The sequence below is a fragment of the Sesamum indicum genome, linkage group LG4, assembly GCF_000512975.1.
Source record: "Sesamum indicum cultivar Zhongzhi No. 13 linkage group LG4, S_indicum_v1.0, whole genome shotgun sequence".
Taxonomy (NCBI): Eukaryota; Viridiplantae; Streptophyta; class Magnoliopsida; order Lamiales; family Pedaliaceae; genus Sesamum; species Sesamum indicum.
The window spans coordinates 9,828,839-9,839,166 of NC_026148.1; the positions used below are offsets into that span (position 1 = coordinate 9,828,839).

At 36.8% G+C, this 10,328-nt stretch overlaps 2 protein-coding genes across 2 annotated transcripts; one reads left to right on the plus strand and one right to left on the minus strand.

The window, feature by feature from the left end:
* LOC105160456 (BAHD acyltransferase DCR) lies at positions 1-2,543 on the plus strand (the record flags this gene model as incomplete). The annotated part of the gene is given in 3 exon segments (XM_011077830.2): positions 1-343; positions 1,506-2,295; positions 2,298-2,543. Coding segments are annotated over 3 exon segments (1,213 nt in total), but the record flags the coding sequence as incomplete, so codon positions are not given.
* On the minus strand, positions 2,820-6,384 carry LOC105160457 (sec-independent protein translocase protein TATB, chloroplastic). The gene is made up of 6 exons (XM_011077831.2): positions 6,017-6,384; positions 5,720-5,841; positions 4,162-4,221; positions 3,910-4,057; positions 3,287-3,469; positions 2,820-3,201 (listed from the first exon to the last, which is right to left on the minus strand). The coding sequence occupies exons 1-6, from the start codon at positions 6,252-6,254 to the stop codon at positions 3,062-3,064; spliced, it is 891 nt and encodes a 296-aa protein (XP_011076133.1). The 5' UTR covers positions 6,255-6,384; the 3' UTR covers positions 2,820-3,061.

Consider the following 10,328-nt stretch of genomic DNA (forward strand, 5'->3'; position numbering starts at 1 on the left):
CTTCGATCTCCCCTACTTGGCCTTTTACTACAACCAGAAACTCCTGATCTACAAAGGGTGTGAGGACTTTGAGGATGTCGTGGAGAAATTGAAGGACGGGCTGGCGCTGGTTTTGGAGGAGTTTTATCAGTTGGCTGGGAAGTTGGAGAAAGATGAGGATGGGGTGTTTAAGGTGGTCTACGACGATGATATGGACGGTGTCGAGGTGGTGGCCGCCGCGGCGGACGAGCTCACGGTGGAGGAGCTGACGGCGGAAGAGGGCACCTCCAAGTTCAAGGAGCTGTTGCCGTACAACGGAATCTTGAACTTGGAGGGGCTGCAGCGGCCGCTGCTGGCGGTGCAGGTTTGCTCAACTTATTGCTTCAATTTATTGCATGGCCCGTGGCCCTGCTTTTTTCACCAACTTTGCTCTTTGCATGTCATATTTCATTTAATATGGGTTAAATGCAATTTATGAGAGGGTTATGTAAAATGAGCAAATATCTTTAAATAAAAATAAAAAAATTAGCAAATTACTACTTATTAATGATTTATATATAGAATAATTTGTTATTTTGAAATAAATGGTTAATGATTATAGAAGTTTTCAAAAAAATAAATGAAAACGACTATATATATATAATTGAGTGGATTTCAGTTCCGTCATAATTGTGTTTAATATTTAATTGATTCGACGAAAATTTTTAAATTTTTTGATCTGTTTTTTACGAACCAAATAAATTAAATCTTTTAAATTCAAATTTATCCATCCGCCTTATGTCTATACCCTACTAAATTTTCAGTCTGTCTTATGAGATGTTTTTTTTATGAGATGTTTTTTTTTTTCTTTTTCCATTTGGGTGGGTTTTAAATTTTGAATGAATTTAAGGTAATAATTCCTTTATATTATATTTTGAATTAAATACATTTTGCACATCTAAACTATGCATAAAGTGCATTTATAAACCTAAACTATAAAACGTAATGAATTAGTCTCTCATGATATACACTAATTTTTTTATGACGAAAATGCTTTTTTTATTTACATCCCTAAAGTATCTCAATTACAATCATTCTCCTAAATATAATCTGAATTATTATAATTTTTTTATTTAAATTAAACAATACATAAAATTTATGTTTTTTTATATTGACTATAGAATTTGTATAAACCTCATATATGTGGATATTAATTGAATAAAAATTTATAAGTTATATAACATACTGTTTTTTTATAATATTACATGAGTTATGTATCAACGCATATTTACATATACTTTTTAATATTATATTTATAAATAATATTTTAAAATTATAGGGGTAAGTGAGAAGGATATTTTTGTTCTATTAATGTCAAATTATTTTGCTAGGTGCGTCTTTGTTACCTTGTGTAAATGAGACAAAATAAATAATTTAGAGATACAAAACCCCTATATTTTGAGGTAATAATTAATACAAACACCAACCCAAAGAGTATGAAAATCACAATTCTTGATAATATCATTTAATACCCCATACATTCACAGCTCACCAAACTCAAGGATGGTCTGGCAATGGGTTGTGCCTTCAACCACGCAATACTTGATGGTACCTCCACGTGGCACTTCATGAGCTCATGGGCCGACATCTGCAAGGGCGCCACCTCAATCTCCGTTCCCCCCTTCCTCGAGCGCACCAAAGCCCGCAACACCAGAGTCAAGCTCAACCTCTCCAAACCATCCGACGCTCCTGAACACGCCAAGTCAGCAGCCAACGGCGACGCGCCGGCCCCTCTTCTCCGGGAAAAGGTCTTCAAATTCTCCGAGTCGGCCATTGACCAGATCAAGGCCAAAGTCAACGCCGGCAACCCTCCAAAGCCATTCTCCACATTCCAGTCGCTTTCCGCCCACATATGGCAAGCCATCACACGCGCCCGCGAGCTTGCCGTCCAGGACTACACCGTGTTCACTGTGTTCGCCGACTGCCGGAAGAGGGTGGAGCCGCCGATGCCCGAGAGCTACTTCGGGAATCTGATCCAGGCGATATTCACGGTGACCGCCGCCGGGTTGGTCCTCTCCAACCCGATTGAGTTCGGGGCGGACCTGATCCGAAACGCCATCGTGTCGCACAACGCGGAGGCCATCAACAAGCGGAACGAAGAGTGGGAGAGCAAGCCCATTATCTTCCAGTACAAGGACGCCGGGGTGAACTGCGTGGCCGTGGGGAGCTCGCCCCGGTTCAAGGTGTACGAGGTGGATTTCGGGTGGGGTAGCCCGGAAAGCGTTCGGAGCGGGTTGAACAACCGGTTCGACGGGATGGTGTATCTGTACCCAGGAGGAGCATTGACGTGGAGATCAGCTTGGAAGGCAAGACCATGGAGAAGTTGGAGAAAGACAAGGAGTTCTTGGTGGAAGTTTAAATTATTAATAAACATGGCGGGAGAGAGTGTTATGTTGATTTTTCTTCTTTACTTCGGTGTCTTGTTTGTGTTTAAGCATGACTGTTTCAGCAGTTTATGGTATTCAGACATCCTATGAGTTTGATTTGATTTGATTTTAATCTACAAGAAAGATGTTTTTATGTAATTTTAGTCGGTTAGGTTTTATGAAAGTTCCCAGTTAAGATCTTGCAAAGATATGATTTCTTTCTCATACACAGAAAGAAACCATACATGTCAATTTTGTTAACTCTATCAAAATCGTGGATTATGACTCCCCAGAGTCGCTACTATGCACTAAACCAGACACCCATGTTAAAGAAACATTGTCAAGAACGACACAGAAAATGGTATGTGATAGCCATGTTGCTGCAAGAATCATCTGATAATCCGAAACTGCTGCAAAATCGAAAGCAAACATATGGAACCAGAGAAGTACGAAGCAATTATTGGTGAATTCTGGCAGTAATACAATCGTCTGTGATATCTAAAGTAGAAGCAATTTGAAAAGCTTCATCGACAAGGAATTGTTCAAGCACAACATTACTTACTATCTGCTAGAATGAGAGTCAAAAATCCTCAACTCATTATTGCTCAAGGCAGATATCTGAAAGGGCTGTCGCGCTACAAGTTCTACATCGATTCGAAAAGTCTTGTTTCAAAGCTTCAAACTTCGGCTTCAGTTTTTGGAGATGGGCCCGTGGGCACTACTGAGGCAGCTTCTTGAAGAGCATTGCTGTCAGGATTCTCAGAGAGAGGAGTTACTGGAGAAGCTTCTTGGGCAGCATCCAGTGCTTGAGGAGTACCTGAAAATAGAAAGTCATAGGAGGACATATGAGAGAGAGAGAGAGAGAGAGAGAGAGAGAGAGAGAGATTGTTGAGATTAAGGACCTTGAGAAGGAGTTTCCGGTTCTGCCAGACTTAGAGCTTTCTCTCTCTCCTCTCTCTCTCTCTCCACTCGTTGTCTCTCCTCTTCCTGCTCTTTCTGTAGCTGAGCCATTGTACCTCTAAATCGGTCTGCAAACTTTAAGGACTCATCATCCGGGTCTTCTGCATTTTCCGTCGGAGGACCATCTGTTATTTTCAAAAACCAGTGAGAATGAATTCCGATTTGCAGATTAATTTTATCATGGCTAGTTGACCAACCACAACTCAAATAAGTGACCTCAGTAACTAAAGAAGAGAAAAACTTCAGAGAGAGCTTTTATTCCATAACATCCACATAGAAGGCCAAGCTTGTCGAGCATTTCCAACGGTACCATAAAGAACCGCACGACAACGTGAACATAAGATCATGGAATATGCAGCTCAAGGTATTTAATGGCCTACTGTCAAATATAATCTTACATCCTTTTCCCTCTCAAGTAACACACTAGTTGAAAGTGAAGCTATAATTATGCAAACTCGCAAACTTGAGGAGAAAGAGCTTGATTCCTGATTGAAATAAAAATAAGATAAAACACAATTCACAGTTGAATGATAAGAGAATTTTCTTCCAAATTCCATTAACTCACTGGGTTCAACATTTGTCCCTGAATTCCCTGGAGTATCCTCTGATGTAGGCTTAGTTGAGTCAGAACTGGAACGTTTTGGGACTGGATTGTCAATGTCGTCAAGACCGATTTCTCGCTCAAGGGTGCTCTTGAATTCCCTCGAGACTTCCTGTAAGGAAAAAGTAATTGGCCGCGCAACATCAGAACTTATTATAGATATCACCACGGACCATTTCTGTAATCAGTTCTAAAAGAAAGCAAAAAGAAACCTACCTGAAGTTCTCTTATTGTAGGTTGAAATGCACGTAAAGTTTTGCCCAGGTTACGAGCAACCTATCACCAGAAAGTACAATTAATGGAGTGAAATAACTGCAGCCCTCATAAAGATTTCTTCTTCATAATCTAATATGCAAGTAGTAAGCTTGATCGATATCCAGAAGAGTAGAGACTGATTGGAAAATGGGTGGAGGGAAATTTACTTAGTCTCGAGGGCACTTTTGGTGTAACTTGACAGTGGACAGAGTTGCCACCGTCAATTACCATTTACCCCTCTTCTGGACCTTAGAAACTTCAAATTGACTTCAGCAATGAACAGAATTCACTCTTTTATGCCATGCAGTGGTTTCACATTGACTAATCCGCACAACACTTGAAAACTTCACAAGGAGCGTTCTTTCAGCAGAAAAATCCATATTTTTCCTTGAATATTCTTGCATTGATAATAAGAAATGATGACAAGCTCCAAAAGAGATCCCACCTGATGGGTGATTAGTCCCGACTTTACACAATAACATTCAAATGCAAGTCTTTAGCGCCTTTAGTTTTACGTGTATACAGAAGGGGATATAAGTGCCCTCTGCTCACAGAAGAAGGAATATTAAAGAAAAACATAAAAACAACAAAGACATTATTATTCCCGGCAGCATTATCTTCACTTTGAATCGGACTCCACCTGCAGTTTCTCACAGTAAGTCCAACCAAAGGAAAGGACCCTTGCAATTCATTGATGAATAATGACACTGTCTTAGTCAAGATTGTAGAATTATTAGAAGCTGCCTCCATCATTCTCATCTTGCTCTTCAACCTCTGAAAGCCTCCAAAATATGACTGTTTCATTGAGGTAAAGATGCGCTTGATTGTCAAATAGTCATGGCAAAGAATATTTTTCATCCTAATGTATAGCAACTATGAGTCAAGACTTAAGAGTATCCAATTGAGCAAATGCTTGTCTATCATGATGGTAGCTCAAAGTAACCACCATGAGGGTCTCCAAATTCCCAAATCACGGGATTTGAGCAACAATAGCTTGAACAAGATTCTACTTGAAGTCTGCTATCTTGTTTTCAAGATTCAGAAATAATTTGATGGGAAAAGTTTTGTTTACTCGCATTACACTCAAAGAACCACAAATAGTCCATCACTTGGCCAGAGGTAAATAACCCAAGACTATCTAGCATTCCCAGTATTAACTATTTGATTTTCACATTATCAACATCTTCTCCAGATGCAACCTAAGCTGATCTAAAAGAGCACCTATCAACTCTTTCTATGCGGAGCAAATCATATAAAACAGCAGTACAAAAAGCATCAATCCAGACGGCATTAGTACTCTTATACTAGGTCAAGTGGCATTACTATCCTTCTTCTGCTCACGGATCAGCTGTATAATCACTTTTTCCAGAGGCACAAGTGTCCCCGTAGTGATTAAAATCAACCAACAACACCGAATAGTAGAAACTGAACTATTTCAACAAGTCTTAACACCAGCACCAACACACACATACACGCACAGAGGAGATTTGAAAAACAAAGAAAGACGAAGAAAACTAACCTCAGCAAGGCCTTTTGGTCCAAAAACCAACAAAGCCACCACCCCAATGACCAGAAACTCAGGTGCCCCAACTCCAAATAAAGAAGCATACACTCCTTTACCTTTACATTTCCCCTTCCTTTCTGCAAGACAAACCACTTCATAAACTCAAGAACACATAAAGCTGAAAATTTTACCAGAAGAACTAAAGAATTTCAAACTGCCACCACAACTCTCCCCCAACACAAAGCAAACTCCACATGTACTTCAGTAACCTAATCAAGAAACAGCAAAAGCTAAGGGGGGAAAAAGAATTACCCATCTTCACTGAGTGGTGTGAAATTGAGATGCCCATATGCTTAAGTCCACTCCACTGAGAAAAAGGAGTAATACCCAACTGGGGTATGCATTTAACATGCTGAAAGACTGCATTTTTAGGGATCGAAACTGCAGAATTAGAGAAAGAACAGAGAGCCAAGATTTTGACACCAGTGGGTGACGATGATGAAGAAGAATGCAACAAAGACGATGTGGGAGTGGAAATAGCAAAAGCCATTGTACTACTCTATATGGAAGTCAAAGAACTGAGCTTGATTTTGGAGGCTTTTTCAGACATGAACGTAGAGATGCTGTTTTGGTCTGCTCTACTTCAACAATGTGAAAAATGTTGATGTTGTTTTATGATATTTTTAGCACAATAATTAATGAAGTTGAGTGTTGTAGGTGAGGAGAATTGCAGCCAGCAAGAGCATGATATGAGTTGGGCTTTAGACCCAATAATAATCTCTTCAATTATAATTTTGGGCTGTTCTGGCCCAAGTATAATTAGCCGACTGTTTCTCTGGACTGAGAAAAGAGAATCTTTCAGTAATATCCAATCCCAAATTAAATATGAGGTAAAGAGATCCCACATATTTAATGGGCTACGGTCCAATTAAATGTAAATTTATTGAGTAAATAGCCTTTTTTTTTCAATGAAATATAGCTTAATTGATGGATTGAAGCCCCATGATCCACGTATAAATATGATTGTGAATAGTGACATTCCATCTATTATTATCACTGTTTATAACGATACAAAAGTTCGACCCAATTACTTTTAAATATAACGTATCTGAGTATTTGTACAATGTGTTATGAGAACTCTGATTAGTACATATGATATAGAATCAACCTTTCCTAACGAGTTTATGAAGTGCCACTACTTTTTTGTTTTGTAAAAAACAAAAAAGAGAGAGAGAGAGAGAGGGTAGTTGAACTGTTGAACATGTGGTATGCTGGTTAAGCTTTTGAGTTGTAGGGCCAAAATCATAGTAAGCCACCCCATTTGATGTTCAGTTTGTGAAATATCCAGTGAAGGGCGCGTTTGGCTTGGACCCCATCATTCATCACCAACAAATTGATTTCATTACTTTCATTTTTTCTTTTCAAATTTCTTCTTCTTTGGCTAAAATGGGTTGATAAAGAAAATTGGATGTCGCCCAGGTAAATTTATATCCACATGAATTATAAATTATTAGATTAATATATAATGATAATATTATTTATGATCTGTCAGGTCGTGACTAATGTGGATACAAACTTACAAAAACAGCATTGCTAGATCCAGGGTGAATATTTTTCTTGTCTACTTCCCTGTTTTTCTTATGCTGTTAGAATTGATCATTATCAAGAATTTGGAAGTTCCTGTCAAGAATAATAAAGGTAGGTGATATAAGGCATTATTGTTAGCAAAACAAAAGGGCCGTGGAATGTTGAAAAGGTGTAAAGTTGGTAAAAACAGAAATACAAATTGGTTTCACCCCAAGTTTTACAAAAATGCCAAAAAGCTTGTAATAATTTTGAGGCTTTTGCAATGTCAATTTCGGACGTTTAAGGTACATATGTGTTAGTTCCTAATTGTTTGATTTCCTTTTAAGTGTTGTAATCTAATCTAGTATGACGCTCAGTTGACCGTTCTAAAAGTTGTGTTCTCTCTCATTTTGCATGCAGTGAAACCACGAAAGATTTACTTTGAAAATTTTAAAGTTTGATAAACATTAATAACTTTTAAATTTGTTAAAGTTGAATTTTTTAGTATGAATATTTTACTATACTCGAGTTTAAGGATGTAAGAACTTGAAAATTTATATTAATAAGTCATATGTGGCTGTTCAATCTCTCTTATCATCTTTTTAATGATATATATATGTTTGTATATTAATATGGAATCTTAATTAATGAGGCTAGTATTATAGTTATTAGTTGATTAACACATGCATTGAAAGTGTCCTTAATAGTTATTATTAGTATTGGTTATGAAATGATTTTGAGTGGAAGAAACCATTGAAAAGAATAAAAGAAGATGAGAGAAGAATGAGGGGAAGAATTTGTAGAGGGGAAGTTGTGATATCATTATCAAAAGGAGTGCAAAAGTAGTTAAGAGTGAGGCCGAAGAGAAGAATTTGGAAGAGTGTCATTGTCCATCACACCACCCCTAAAGGCTAAAACCTTATACCTCGACTAAAATACCCCTCTTAATTATTCTTATTTTTGGTTTTGGGGCTAATTATGAGGCATCATTCAATTGGGAGGAGCCCAATATGAAGAAAGCCCAAAAAGAATTCAAAGTTATATGCGACTTTAGACGAAAAAGACCTCAATCCTAAACCTTTGGGAGGGGTTTATTAAACGAAAAGGATCCAAGAGAGCCGTAGAGTGTCCAGGAAGAATGGTGGCGAGGCAACCACAATGGAATATGGAAATTCCCGTTGCATGTGGAATGATCATCTTATTACCATGAAAGATACCCAAGAATTTAGAAAAGACGTTGACCTATATCAACAATCCCGTAGGAATCGCAAAAGTTTTATTCCTAGGAGGAGCACAATTGACTTAGAAGATAAGTCCTCAACTGTCAAGAATCTAAATGGGAGGTTCCACTCTGATAGTAGGTGTCCATCTCCTAACAATCACTTTTTTGAGTCGTTTGCTCTCTAAGCCAGCAGGGGTTAAGGGATAAAAAGAGGCCCTCCCCTCGATAAAGAAAAATATTTTTTTAATACTCGTACGCATAGAAACACTATTGCGGAACATTATGGCACTAAATTGTTATTCCATATAACGTTTTTTCAGTTTAATTTCTATCATCAATTACTGATTTGAATGTCAAAGTGTTAACATATTTCTTTTCAAGTCCCCTTTCTAAAATTTGCGAAAAACAAGGCTCAAAGATTGCAAGTTGTATGAGCAACTTTTTGCTCACATCAAAATGAATTTTATGTATTTGTTAAAATATTTTTGTAAAACACGACAATATCAAATTAATTTCATAGCATGTAAAATATTGATATTATATCTAAGTACTCTTTATTATAAGGTCAATGCTTGTTGCTCAATCAAAGAATTATTTTTAGTTAAATATATATAAACTCATTTCTCACGATTGCATGACATAAAATTTGTAAATACGTTTTTAATTCATGAAACATGTAATTCACGATGGTGATCAGAATCGAGGTCACAACAATTTTGTATAGGAAAAAAAATGGTCTTATAAGTATTTAAAATGGATTATATATCAAAGAAGTAGATTTACCTTTTTGCCCCTGGGATGAGAAATGTAAAATTTTGATTGGCAACATAGTCTCATCACTCAAATTACTTAACCAGAAAGGACTTGGCCGTAGCCCAACTAAGATCACGAAGGTCACGTGACTTGGGGATAAAATACTCTCTGCGGTGGGCGCACTACATACACAACCACAACGGTACGCCATAGTGAATGCGCACCCTCCTCCACCTTGGCATCGGCTTCGCCATTATAGCTGATCTCTATTCTTATCCTGCGCGGCGCCGTAGTATATAAAGTGGGCGGGCAATTCTGTCTTTCACACTTTAATCCCAACATTATCCACTAAACACAAAACAGCCCCAACCCCATTTGGCAATTATATTTTTCAAATAATACCATATCAATGCTTATTGTCTAATTGACCCCACCATTCTACATAATTACATAATAATAGCTACAATGAAGAAACCATCTTTAATTAGAAGAAATAATTAAATATTACTATTCCATCTTCTTTTTTTTGGACAAGGAAAGCTCATGTTTTAAGGTTTATGAGGACAAATAAAGGAAAAAATAAATAAGTTTTCGTACGGTTGAAAAGAATTCTTTTTTTCAAGTATTTTGAGAAAATCCTGCAAGAATTTTAGTTGAATATTGGTCGATGAATTTTGTCTGACTTCTTTATTCGGTTGATGAATAAAATATTTTTTTATTATTTAAATATTTTATTAGCTAAAATACTATAAGATGCTCTGCAGTATATAATTTTAAATCTCGTCACTTGAAGTTTCGAAATTCCTAACATAAGCATATAAGTTATAACTAATGTTTTTCAAAATATGTGATATCTTTATAAATTTGTTACAAAAATTATTTGAAATAAAAAAAAACAAAAGAAAATGAATATAACTAGACAATTTTATTGCACAATATTTTGAAATAAGTACATAATCCCTTTTATTTCATATTTATTGTAGACTAAAATATTTAAATTTGGAAATATATTTTGTACACAATGAATAATAATATTAGAAACTCCAATAAATAATTATACTATAGAGCATTTCCATCTATAAA

Bases quoted from the DNA above. Each gene is read 5' to 3' on its own strand.
- LOC105160457 (XM_011077831.2), bottom strand. From the start codon at position 6,254: ATGGCTTTTGCTATTTCCACTCCCACATCGTCTTTGTTGCATTCTTCT. The intron at 4,222-5,719 runs GTTAGTTTTCTT...TTCTGGTGATAG, and splicing joins GACCAAAAGGCCTTGCTGAG to GTTGCTCGTAACCTGGGCAA. The intron at 3,202-3,286 runs GTCCTTAATCTC...TTCTATTTTCAG, and splicing joins ACCGGAAACTCCTTCTCAAG to GTACTCCTCAAGCACTGGAT.